The following is a 13,954-nucleotide window of genomic DNA, read 5'->3' as shown; positions in this document are numbered from 1 at the left end:
CATGGAAAACTTCTACAACTGTCAGATTTTTAAGAAAGATTAATAACCCAGGCAATCTACAGTAAATGGGAGAAAAACAATCTTATATACGCTTGTATGATTATAGAGCATACAGAAAGGTAGGGCAGAATGTGTTTGTTATGTGGATAAACAGAAAACATGGAAGGTTATATACCAGGCTATTAGTAGTAGTGTTTAGAGCAAAAGGAAAAGAAGTAAGCAACTATAACAATTCTCTTGTAAGAAGAGAATGTAAAATCAAAAGATGATCCCTATTGTATATGGGATCCTAGAGTTTACAAAATGTTATTACCTAATTTACTCTTCATTAGCATCCCACTTTACAGGGGAGGCTCAATGAGGTTAAATGAGCAGCCCAGGTCACTTGCTATCAGGCAATCTGACTCTGAGTTCAATTCAACCACCCCATAGTAGCTGAGGGAACAAAGGACAACTTCAGCCTACAAAGAGTGCTATTAAATAACTGTCCCACAAACAGTTTGGAGTGACAGGCATATCAAAAGATCACTAACTCAAATGTTACTGATGCTTACCTTCATTTTTGTCTTTTGTAAATTTTTCTACATTGAAAGGTTTCCTACATGTACACTGTTTACATTTTTCTACAAAAAATTTTGTAATTTTTTTTCAAGAAATAATTACTTACGTAATAAAACATTTTAAGAAGCAATTTTTACAGAATTACTAATCATATATTCTTAGAAAAATATTTTAAGACACCAGAAAAACAATCTATAACAGGCTGAAGCAAAAATTTGGTAAGAATATAATTTGTTTCACATAACTGCTCAAATGGCTTTACAATAACTTTCATTTCCAAAACAGCTTTGGGAGAAGAGACTTTGTATAAACTGAATGAATTTTAAAAGTTAAAAATATCCAGTGATTAAAATCTGTTCTTACACTAAATTTTCTGTAGCTAGTAGGTATCCTTTATGAAATATAGTATTCAATAAATTCACCATTTATGAATTATTTCTTGTGTAATTTAAATTGTATAGTATTTCTAAGTTTTCTTTCTCTCTCTCTCTCTCTCTCTCTCTCTCTCCCTCTCTTTCTCTCTCTCTTTCTTTCTGTGCTGGTAATTGAACCCATGACCTCACACATGTTATGCAAGCACTCTACACCTAAGCTACATCCCCAGATCTTAAATTTTCATTTTTGAGTATTTATTACATATAAATTTTCATTTATACACTATACCAAGAACGGCAAAAGACATAGCCTTTTCTTGATATGTTTTTAAAGTTTGAACATATACTTTGAAACTACACTAAGTATAACTAAAAACTATAATTAATGTATATTTGTGTGTATGTTATATACCTTGATTGTCTAAAAGGTAAAACCAAATCAGAATTTACTACAAGGAGTGGGGAAATGGGTACTTACGAAAACAGTGGAGAAAATGAATGTTCCCCTCCTTTAAGAGATAAGAAGGTACAGAAAAATTACTTATCCACCTGCACCATGGGTGCCTCCTAGTCTGCCAAACACTTACCTCTTCTAATTTTTCTCCTTCATAAGCAAAGATTTCAAGAAGGAAAGGAGAATGGTGGTGTTGATACAGGGAGGGGAAAAAACCCACAGTTTAACCTTGTTGGTTAAACATAGAATATCTTATTGCATTTCCATCTTCTAGCTGGGTTTAGAAAGATTACTATAGAGTATGCTACATACATACCTCATTTCTGTCACTTTCACTGTCTTTTGTCTACATATTCTTAAAAAGACCTCTCATACCATTATAAATGGCCACAACCAAAAGACAGTTTGTTCATCCAAACCAGTATGTTCCAGGAAAAATGCTGTAACAGCTGGTCTTACCAAGGTACAAACCTGTAACAGGACTGTGTGGCTTTCCTATGACATGGCCAATGCATTCATTCATCAACGCTTGTAAACTCTAGATACAAAAGGAAAATGGAAAAGAGAAGGGAAAAAATGTATACTCTTAATTATAGAACTGGTACACAATAGGTTTTCACTGTATTTAAGAGACATGCTACTTTCAGTAAATATTTCAAAGTTAGTTTAAAAATATGTACAGTATAAGTAAACAAATTATACGTAATTTAAAATGTAGCATAAAATTGTTTTCATAAAGAAAAGTAAAATAGTAATCAATCTTTCATAACAAAATGATATACATAAGCAAAGGACTTTTCATATAATCATCTCTACAACTGGGAGGATAAAAATGAATGAATTTACCTTCTATCTTTCAGACTTCATGGAATTTATTAGAACAGTAATAATACTGGCATTATGCTCTCAAATGATGGACATTTAAGTGATACAGTTAATCCTTATTTTTCATTAACTTGCCAAAAAGCATCAATGAAGCTGACAGTTTATAAAATAGAGAAACTCACATTTTAAGGTGGGTTTTTTTTGGTACTGGGGATCGAACTCAGGACCTTGAGCTTTCGAAGCAGGCGGCGGCACCACTGAGCTAAATCCCCAGCCTGAGAAACTCATATTTTAGAAGTGCCAGGGTTTATAACTAGACATTGACTTAGTCAGTTGAACACTATTGTTATAGAAAGAGCACTAAAAATCTCATGATGCTACTGAGTGCTGTAACCTTTCAACATCATTGCTATAATTACATAAAACATTTAAGAACCACTATTATTTATTTAAAAATAAATAATCAAGGAAAAGAAATGATCAATTTGTTTGTTTTTAATGAGAAAAAAAGTTTCAAATATTCCATACCAAGAAGTCATCTTCTGGTAGAGCTGAAATAAAGGCAGGTTCAATGGCTTGTAAAAAATCAAATCCTTGAGTTGCCCACCTGTCATATGAAAATGTTCAATAATTATAAAACAACCAAGAAAATGCTGTAACACTTAGACTATACAATATTGAAAATAATACAATTGGAAAATTATTATATTTTATAGAGAAAATTTTTTTTGTTTTAGATAAATGCCTAGGTTGAAGTAAGTTATAGTGTGACCTTTTGGGGAAAAACACAAAATGTCTTTTTAAGAAAATGTTTACTTTGAGATGAATGGAAGATATTAGAAGATGGTGCTCATTTATATTTCAACATTTATAAGATAAAGAAATGTTCCTACTTTTAATCCTCATTGTAGGACTTGTGTTTCTTTAACTTGGAAATGGCACTGAAGTGTCCCGTGATGTCCCTCCAGTACAACTTACAGAATACCCAGCTAATTTTTAATTCTTAATACTTTAATAATCATGTTTACTTTAGTGTAGTTACTAGTGAGCAACACAGATGTTTTATATTTTCCCCCTAAAAATTCTAAAATGGATTATTGCTAGGTAAAGTTTACCCATTTGTTTCCCATTTACACAATAGGCTTAAATATGACAGACAAAAGAGATCCGCAATCAGGAAGACTTGCTCATGGATTATGTGAACTCCTTTAACAATAACTCAGTTTGGGCTCATCATTTTTTAAAAATATAAGTTCCCTAAGAGTTGTGAGGTTCGCTGTTTATATATTTTCATTAAAATAAAACAAAACAAAATCTCTGATCACTACAAAGTTTATAATGCTCTTTTTTGTTGTTGTTTGCTCAGAAATCTCATATAACATACAGGAACAAAATACTATCAACTCCACAGGACTCATGCAGGATAAAGATTTGGTCATTACCTGGGTCTTGTACCTCTACCACTTTCACATTTAGTCAGGACATAATTCATCCATTTCCGGGCAAAGCTTATATATCTATCTCCTATCTTCTGTCTAAACTCTCCAGACATCAAGCGAACAACTTCTTTATGATACTGTAAGAAGATGTCATGTACATCCAAATTAAGAACAAAACCATAATAATAATACCTACACACTATAGTGTTGGCTTAAAATGTCATTCTCTAATAAAGCAAAATCCAATTAAAATCTATATATTCTGAATAGTTTGAAAAACTATATGTGTCAAAAAAGTTTCATGTTTTATTCATAAGTTTACATTAAGAATGAGATTTTATAATATTAAACATTAAAAGAAAGTTTAAAATGCAGCAGATAGCTATTAACACAAAAATAACTCAGCAACTATATGATAGTTTAAAAAGAAAACTAACATTTCTGATACCCAGCAGGAGTGTAAGCTGGCATTCTTCACTAAGATATAATTATAATTAATATCAATTAATTTGCTATATAAGATTCATAATACTTTCTGTAAGTAAGCTACAAAGCAATTACCAAACTGTACTACATTTTTCCTCTTCTTTTACACCTACCTCAAACCCAAAATTGTACCCCTGAATCATTGCTTCTCGGTAATACTGCTGCAGTGTGACAGATTCAGATTCATCAACTTCAGCATCAAATTCTGATGTGAACATGTGGTCCACTCGGTCAATGGCATCACTTATTCTGTTGCATAGCTCTAGTGCATCATTCTGAAGAATCCCATCAAGCAAATTACACAGCAATTACTGCATTTTACAGGAATGTTTCATTCATCATCACACAGACATTTACCACTACAATATATTCCAGCCACATTTGTTTTAGTTGTCAAAGGAACGAAATACAGAGGAAACTATTATTTTCATTTGCATTAGGCATTTTTTAACATCTTATGAAACAAGTCTGTTTAAAATAATGCTAAATTACAATTTGGTCTTTGCTATTTTTAATTTTGATTATTTATTTATAGACAGGGTCTTGCTATGTAGTTCAGGCTGGCCTTGAACTCACTATGTAGCCCAAGCTGGCCTTCAACTCATGGTAACCCTCCTGCCTCAGCCTCCCAAACACTAGGATGATAGGTGTGCACCACTACACCCTATCTTTGAATAGATGCTGCATCTTCAGTATTTTGTGTGTCAACCACCAGAGATACTACTGGCAATGTCTGGACATAGCTTTGGTTATTAAAATGAGGAAAAGGCAGAATTCACTGGCATCTGGTAGGTAGAGGGCAGGGATACTGCTAAACATCTTACAACGCACAAGACAGGACACCTCCCTGACAACAAAATATTATTGGCCTCAAATGTCAGTAGTACAGGGTTTAAGAAACCTGGGCCTAACGCAAGCTTTTGTCTCCCTTCCCATCTGTCCTTAAACACACCTGTGTATGCATAGTTATCTATCAGGCTATCACCCCCACATACTGTTAACAAAATATTCTTCCAAAATCTTCAACAACTCCCTGAGTCTTAGCAAAAAAAAATCTACTATGTCTCAACAAATAAAATTGTGCCTTCATAAAAAATGAGAAGTTAGAGACATGTATAGCTAAGTGGATGCACATTGAGGCGATACTCTTAAGTGAAATAGATAGGACACACATGTGTAAATACCGAATAGTTTCTCTGGTGTGAGAAACTGAAAGTGTAAATAAGGACTAAATGTATAATAGGTAATGTGAAATAGGAAGAAAAGGGGCAAAGGGGAAGGAAGTGGGAGGTCTAGGGGAAAGGATAGAAGGGAATGGGATTAATATGAGAAAATGGAAAAATAGGAACAAAATTTTTGTAAATAGGGAGGGCTGGAGGGGTTGAAGGGAGGGCTGGGCAACGGTGAAAAATAAGAACCAAGAGAGACTATGTAAAGGTGCAAATTTCCAATGATGAATGTCATTATATTGTATACCTAAAATGTACCAATGATTAGAATGAATAATCGATAATGTAAAATAGGAATAAAAGGTCCAAAGGGGTAGGGGTAGTGGGAGGCGCAGGGGAAAGGAATGAAGGGAAAGGAAAAAATGATGAGAAATGGAAAAAATGGAAATAAAGTCTTTGTAAATAGGGAAGGGTGGAGGGCGTGAAGGGAGGGCTAGGAATGGGGAAAAAATAAGAACCAAGATGCATTATATAAAGGTACAATTCCCAATGAGAAATGTAATTGTGTTGTATACCTACAATGTACCAATAAAAGAATTTAATACAAAAAAAAAAAATTGTGCCTACTTTATTTCAACACTCTTATCTCATTACTTTCCACTGGGTAGGAAGATCCAGCCAAATCAGACCATGTGATAGCCAGGCAGCAGGCCCATAACCTTGATCCACTGAAAGCAATACTCAAATGTTCCTTTTGTTAGTTCCTTCCCAGTATGCATCCTCCCAAGCTGAATTCCCAGATGCTATTAGAAGGCACTAAGCTCTCTCTCTTCTGTATGTAAGCGTGACAGCTTAGGCCCTTAGGGCCATAAACTCCTTAAGTTCAAGAATAATCAACTCATAAAATCTTGTATGCTCCAGAATTCACTGGCTCAAAGCAAAAGACAAATGTCCCCCACTTTGGTATGAGAGCAGGATTGCAAATTTTAAGAGATTTATACATTAAGTAAGACACATCAGATTAAGAGAAGAAAAACAAATGTTTATCAGTACTTTCAGGGACTGCTTCTTCAAGAAGGTGACTGAGAAGACATAACTGATGGCTTGTGGAAAAGTGTAGATGAACCAGGACTAATAAATGTGGTAAAAAATAGAAAGTGGTGAAAACAGAAACAAAGGGAAAAGAAGGCAAGGCTCTGACTTGACATGGACTTCAAAGGCCTTTGTGCTTATCTACAACTGTTTTTTCTATCATAGTTAATTCGGCTGAATTATTTGTAAAATAACGGAATAAATAAACATTATTGCTATGGGAAAAACTGGAAACTGCTAAAGAAGGAAGCTAAATTTACATATGATACGAAGAGACCTAAATTCCAGTCTCAGCTTTGCTACTAACCAGCTACATGATCATTATAGTTAAAGAATTACTCAATTTTCTATCCTTTCCAACTCTACAGCTCTACAGTTCCAGGAAAGATTCAGGAATTTCTTCCCTAACTAAACATGGGAAAAATGTGTACTTGGGGATACAACTTAAGAGCTCAAGTTCTTCAAATGACATCCTATGACACCACTCAAATCTTCCACAGTATGATACCCAAAGCAAAGACCTCTGCTCCAGGGCAGGGGACAATAAAGTACCTTGAGCTGCTGTAAAGCTGTGGCGATGACTGGCTGACTGGATGTCTGCTCTTGGAGGAGCGTCATAATCCCCTCGATGGACTGCTGGAAGGCTTTTCTCTGAATTGTGAGATGAGCAGATTGCATCACGACTAGTAAAAGATTGTCCACCTGGAAAGAAAACCAAACATAGGGCATAAAAGCAGACTGGTGACAACTTTCCTACTATAGTTCAACCACAAAAACAAACTGCCCCAAAACAACACCAACCTCAGGGATACCAGACCAACAGCCAGTCATCTGCCAGCAAAGCTGCCCCTCCTGAGCAACACACTGCAGTGGATACTGACACTCAGGCTCTTCAGTACAGTGGAGAAGCATGTTGGACTGTGTGGGCATGACAGCTTTCAAATAGTCTAGACCTCCAAGTGGGCTAGGACTGCTGATGCAGTGTGTGCATGCATGTGTGTGAAGACAGGAAAGCCAGGAATAAGAGTGGGATCAGATGAGGGGGCTCATTAAGAGATCAAGACCATATTATTTCTATTCTTTAAGAGATGAACTCACTGCACTAATTTAAGCAGAGCTTTGTAAAACAAAGATCATTCTGAAAGTACCAAAACAACCAAAACCTATACTGGAGGAGGGTGGGTGAGGTTTGAAGTATGGAAACTAAAAGTAAGAAACTGCAATAGTTCAGGAAAGGGATGACGACATCTGACCATGGCAGTGGCTTGGAGGTGTGGGGAAAGGATCAATTACTGCACACACTGCCAGCTTGCCATAGCTAGTGATTAACTGGGAGGGTGGGAGCCTAAATTTATATTCACTGTCACATTTCTGGCTTAATAAGGCAGTGGGCAGCACACCATCCACTCAAGGAATGCAGGAGAAAGAGTAGTCCTGTGGCGTGGTAAGTGATAGTGCCTGCATGTGAGATGAGCATGACCATTAACCACCACCAAGCCCGACACAAATAACATATAAAAGCTCCTTACAGTCTTAATTAGGTTACATAAACTGACCAGGATCCTTGTTAGGTAGGTAGATGTCAGCCTTTACTATAAAAATGAAAACTAAATACATGAGTAAGCCAGACTACTTAGGGAACTGGGATTTTTGGAACTATAAATTGCATAAGTAAGATCATTTCTTATATCATAATAATTTTACTAAGATAATTCCTTTTAGATCACGGGTCTTTAGATGTAATATATGATTGTACTAAGATATAAATAAAATACATATATTATTTCAAATGTTCCAGTGCAATTCAACATACTATACTTAATAGAACTTGATGAAATATTTTAGTACAAATTATCCTGAAAATATATGGTAGATCACAGTGGCATGCTGTGGATAAGGACATGCCTGAGATTAGAAGGGCTGTTAAAACAATTATTCATGAGCAGCTAACAGTTCAGTTTTCCTAAAAGTACAGTATTTCAAGTAAATAATATAGCTGGAAGAGGCACAGAGTAGGACCGACCTGCATACTTCTCAGAGTATCAACAGTCTCCACCTGGGGCACGATTTTCACAGGCTGTGCTTCCCATGAGCCCCAGCCATCGTCTGAGTCCCGTGCTCGATCCCCATGCTTGGTCAGAAGCAGAAAGGCATCTATGAGCACGTCATCTGGGTCTTTGGAACAGTCCTTTCCTGCAGTGGCATTGAGTAACTGCAGAATGATACTCTTCTCCTCAGCAAGGGTGTCTGGGACAAACATTTGCAAATTTTCTAACCCAGGAATCTGAACCTGAAAAGAAATAATCCAATTTAACATTAAGGGACACTGCACATATACAAATATGTTACTAAAAAAAACTAGAGGGGCCGGGGATTTAGCTCAGTGGTTTCACCGCCTGTTGCACAAGCGCAAGGACCCGAGTTCAATCCCTGGTACCCACCCCACTGCAAAAAAAAACAAACTAGAAAAAGACAAGCAAGTTTGAGGTAGAGGATTAGGGAAAGGTGTTGATCTGAGCAGCAAGAGGACTGCAAGGAGCTTGACTTTGCGTGACTTAAGGAGGGGACAGGTTGAGCCTGGACTGTGGGAGGTCCTTCCAGGGTTTCTCCAGTGACAGAACAGCTCTACATTGTTTTATTTTCAACACAGAGAAAATGCTCCTGAGTTTGAGGTTCACAGAAAGCCTCCCAGTGATCATTTTAATGAGGGACACCAATATGATGATATAAAGGCCACACATCCTGTCCTAGTTCCCACACAGGCCTGGGTTTGGCATACGATTTTCAGTGACAACATCATACATATGTGTATGTTTCAAAAGTGCTAAAATTCTTACAACTTAAAGTGGAGTAAAAATGGTGACATAAACTTTGAATTGCTTTGGGAAATATAAGGGAGAAAAAGTGATTTAGATCAATATTATGTTTTCCTATAAATTACTTTAAATGTGTATATATAATTAAATTAATATATTAAATAGTATGAGTAAATATTTGATTATCTACATTCTTAAGACAAGTTAATAAATCAAGTAGAAAAAGGTTTTCTAATTTGTGGGGCGGGGTGGGTACCAGGAATCAAACTCAGGAGCTTATGCTTGCAAGGCAGGCATGCCACTCAGCTAAATCCCCGGCCCCATGTTTTTCTAATTCTTACACTGATAGAGTATGGGTTAGTCCTATAACTGGGGTCAATGGATAGCCTAGAAAGGCCTAAAATATTTATTATATGGACCTTTATGAAAAAGTGGGCATGGTTTAGAATAAAGCAAAAAATACCTTAGGTATTTACCTTAACATACTGTTTTGCTTTCAGAACATCCAGCAGGTCTCTAACTGGGGCTGAGAGAATAAATTCTGCTGCTATTTCCAGGTCCTAGGGTCACAGTTACAAAGAAACTTATTTAGGGTTAGCTTTCTTAAAAAGTAGAATAAAACAAAAAAGATAATAATTAACCCAATATATAAACTCACCTTTCTCAACATTTTAGCAAATCCTAGTGCTTTTGAGGCTCTTTCCCTGGCTTCATGGAAGAGCTCCTTGAGTGCTCGGCTGATCTCTATGACAGACCTCCTGCCAGGGAACAGAAGCCCAGTCAGAAGGCACCAAACACAAAGATAAGCAAATTCCAAAGCAAAGTAACAAAGACTGTGATGTTTTCAATGGGACCAAGTACTTATTAAGAATGTATTGAAAATATGCAGAAGCTTGCTCCTCAGTTTTTGTGCTTTGTTCTTTTTTTGGGGGGGGGGGTTGTGAGGTGAGAGCCTCATATATGGTAGGCAAGCACTCTAACCAAGCCACATCCCCAGCCTGCTCTTCAGAGTTTTATAGATATAAATAGGGTACATTTAATAATTTTCAAATAATGGTAATTTATAAAGATTTCACTATAGTAATTCTTGGAGTTTATGATAAATTCTTGTCACTCAGCTCATAATCTAATACATACACACACACACACACACACACACACACACACACAGTGCAGTCGGATAAATGCTTAACAATGAGCTTCCCCCAAATGTCGACTCATGGTGACTGTCGATTTGTGTGTGTTGCACTCTCATCACAGCTGATCTCAAGGCAGCAGTTAAGATATCATAGAGAAGATTGGAAGACATGTGCACAGTCAGTCAGGATAAGTCAGCTCTCTCACATCACTATATATACAGCCCCTTGTAGATTCATCCCTAGTAAATAACTGGAGCATTGTAAGGGCTATTCTCCAGTTCAGCATCCTAAATTTCTTGAATTATCACATTTATTTTAAACCTACAGTGTTAGATTTTCAAAACTACAAGACATGTGAACTGATTCACTCCAGCTCTTAGTTATTCGGTATTTTCCCAGGTGAGAATCTATGTGGGAACTTCTTTCTTTAACCCTGGCCCAAGGACATCTCAAGTGTTCTGAAACCCCAAATGTGTTTTTCATAAACTCTAGACAGTGATAGAAAACATTTTAGCTCTGAAGAGTTGCATCTGAGAGTTTATGAAGGCTGAATCATGAAATTACTGATACATGACCACAAAATGGCTCTAGGTATATGCTGGTATCTATGGTATGCTACCAACAAACAAACAAAAGGCAATTTCAATTATTTAACTCAAATAGAATCTGCATAGAACTGCAGAAATTCAACATATGAGTTAGCCATGGTTTCATATACTGAAAATTTCAAAAGAAGAGATAAGCAAAGTATAAAAACAATAGGGCCAGGGATTTAGCTCAGTGGTTTTGCTGCCTGCTGTGCAGGCACAAGGACCTGAGTTCGATCCCCGGTACCAAAAAATAAAATTAAAAACTAAAAACAATAAAAATGTATCAAATGTTATTAAGAAGTACCAATGTACTACTATAGAAGTTTTAAAGGACAAAAACATAACTTAATAACATACATTCCATAATTCTACTCATTTTTAGTCAACTTTACCCCTTTCTCTAAAATTATTGTTTTTATTATGCTAAATGCATTCTAAGTTCACCTTCAAAGAAGGTATCACATAAAACCCTACGAGATCACATGAAAAGATGAGACAGCAATAAATAAGTTCCCGTTGTAGTTCCACTACCCAAATGCCTGCACTCTGACACAATTGGGTTTGAACAAGGCTGACTCTACCTGGGCTCATTACTGAAAATAAAACTACCTGTGATAAGAAACATAACAGGAAAGAAAGTGCAATTCCAACCTTATTTCATCAGAGGCACTGGTATCATCAGCACTGGTCCAAAATTCAGCACAGCTCTCCTGTAAGCCAACTTCTAGAAAGCTTCCAGTAGATTTCAGCAGCATTCCTGCAATGTCACTAAGGAAACAAAAGTAACAAAAATAAAACAGAAGAAAAACTGTACCAAAATTGAACGTTTCAGCTTTTGCTACAATAGTATAAAAACAAGAATTTTATTTTAATATAAAAGTCAGGATTAACATGAAAAAGCAGAAATCTATAACATGCATCTATCTTTGTTCTAATACCACAGTATTTCATTATAGACCATAAAATCTTAAAGTATTTAAAGTATTACAAAAGCATTACTTCATCAACACATGTTGAACATCAACAAATGTTCAAAATGGTATAGTAAAATGCCTCAAATGTTAGGAAAACAAAGTAAATTTCTTTCAACTTTAAAAAATTTCCAGATGGGCATGGTGGTGCACACCTGCAACACCAGCACTCGAGAGGCTGAGGCAGGAGGATTCTGCAAGTTGGAGGCCAGCCTGGACTACACAGTGAGTTCAAGGCTGGCCTGAACTACATGGCAAGACCCTGTCTCAAAAACACCAAAATTAAATAAATAAAATTAAATTAAGTTTAAAAAATTAAAAATTTCCTTCAAAATCAGCTGTTTCGGAGTCAATAAACATGAAATACTCTATATAACTGATCCTTCTCATTAAATACACAATCCAAATACTAGTATTAAAATGAACACTAAAGTATACAAAAAAAAAGGAAAACTAAATGAGCACTGTAAAAATTCAGCAAGAGCATATCGGCCTGGGCAGTGTCAAGGAAAGGCAGTTATGACCTAGTAAAAAACAACAGCGCTAGGTGTGCAGTCAGAGTAGAAAGACAAAAACCAGTTGAAGGCACAAGGCTTCCAGACCAGAAAGCCCTACAGCGACCCTTGCAGGCAAAAGCAGATGTATACAACAGAACAGTGAAAAGAGAGGATCTGTTAGGAAGAAAAGAGAGAACAACACATATAATTAGGGCTGAAGATGTGTCAAGCAAGGGCCTATCTGTGAAAAATGAAACTGCCCAATCTGAAAGGATCAGGTGTTCACAGGCTGGTGCATAGGACCAGGAAAGCAAACTGGGGCCATGCCGTGGGCGGCCTTGGATGCCACACTAATTAGTTTGATCATGTGGTAGTCAAAGAAGGCAAGCTTTAAAATACTATCTGAGTGGGAAAGGGATCTGATTAGAAACACACTTTTAAGAAGAGTATCATACAAGGATATCAGGGTGGATTAATCAACAGCTACATCCAGTATATAGTAAACAGTAGTGAACAAAACAGATAAAATCCCTCCAGTGGATAAAGAATAAATCCAATTTTTAAAAATATACAGTATTTCAGGTTATTTATTAGTGCTTTGGAAGAGTAGGTGAGTAGGAAATTCAATTTTAAATATGATGAGAAGGTAACATTTGGATAAAAACCTAATGGAAGTGGGAAATCACTTCATGAAAATAATTGTGTCCAGGTAAAGGAGCTAGCACATACAAAGGGCCCAAGGCAGAAGCATTCCCAGCCTGTGAGAACTGAAGGGAAGGAAGCCACTGTGGCAGTACAATAAGCACAGTAGAGCTGAGTAGGAGATAAGGACAAAGACTTAATGGAAAGTCAGACTGTGTCCAGCCTCAGTAGCCATTGCTTAGACATTTTCATTAGATGGACTCACCGGCATAAGGTCTCATTTAACAATATCACTTTGGCTCTCGTGTTGAGCATAAACCACAGGAGATTGTAGGTAGACACAGGAGGACTAATTGTCTATATACATAAGATTGAAGTTAGACTCATCTCTCTCACCATGTATTAAACTAAAATCAAAATGGATTAAAGATCTAAACATTAAAACAGAAGTAAGCTACTGGAAGATAAAATAGGTAAAATATTTGAAGTCATAGGCGAAGGCAAGGACTTTCTGAACTGAACTCCAATTGCACAAGAAATACAGTTACAACAAGAATCAACAAACGAGATTATAGCAAATTAAAAAGCTCTAGTACAGCAAAGGAAAAAAATCAGTGAAGAAACAACCTATAAAATGGGGGAAAAATTTTGTAAGCAATTCCTCAGAAGACTAATATTTAGAATATAAAAAAAAACTCAAAAAAATGAGATCACCCAAAATAAAAGATTAAGTCAAGAAAAGAGCAAGTGAACTTGTAATTATCAGAAGAAGTAGCGCAAATGGCCAATAAATATATGAAAATGTTCAACTTCTCTTGCCACTAGAGAAATGCAAATTAAAACAACTCTAAGATTTCATCTTACTCCAGAAAGAAAGACAATCATCAAGAAATCAATAA

At 36.1% G+C, this 13,954-nt stretch overlaps 1 protein-coding gene across 6 annotated transcripts in view; it reads right to left on the bottom strand.

Moving 5' to 3' along the window:
* Positions 1-13,954, bottom strand: part of Map3k4 (mitogen-activated protein kinase kinase kinase 4) — a 114,100-nt gene that overhangs the window by 22,434 nt on the left and 77,712 nt on the right. For 4 of the 6 annotated variants that reach the window (XR_015441581.1, XM_004868994.3, XM_013067161.3 and 1 more), the window contains exons 7-15: positions 11,597-11,713; positions 9,875-9,974; positions 9,693-9,776; positions 8,424-8,690; positions 6,953-7,102; positions 4,253-4,414; positions 3,657-3,790; positions 2,743-2,821; positions 1,849-1,927 (exon numbers count right to left, since the gene is read on the bottom strand). Coding sequence is in view for 5 of the 6 variants with exons in the window: in XM_004868994.3 (XP_004869051.1) it covers positions 1,849-1,927; positions 2,743-2,821; positions 3,657-3,790; positions 4,253-4,414; positions 6,953-7,102; positions 8,424-8,690; positions 9,693-9,776; positions 9,875-9,974; positions 11,597-11,713 (1,172 nt within the window). In the remaining variant the exon portion in view is untranslated. The remainder of the gene's footprint in view (positions 1-1,848; positions 1,928-2,742; positions 2,822-3,656; positions 3,791-4,252; positions 4,415-6,952; positions 7,103-8,423; positions 8,691-9,692; positions 9,777-9,874; positions 9,975-11,596; positions 11,714-13,954) is intronic. The other 2 variants (XM_004868995.3, XM_004868997.3) reach the window with 1 other exon arrangement.

Source organism: Heterocephalus glaber, unplaced genomic scaffold, assembly GCF_053883595.1.
Source record: "Heterocephalus glaber isolate CG9 unplaced genomic scaffold, H.glaber_assembly_v1.0 deba00001523, whole genome shotgun sequence".
Lineage (NCBI taxonomy): Eukaryota > Metazoa > Chordata > Mammalia > Rodentia > Bathyergidae > Heterocephalus > Heterocephalus glaber.
The sequence above is the reverse complement of the archived record's forward strand: the minus strand, read 5'-3'. Positions and strand labels throughout refer to the sequence as shown.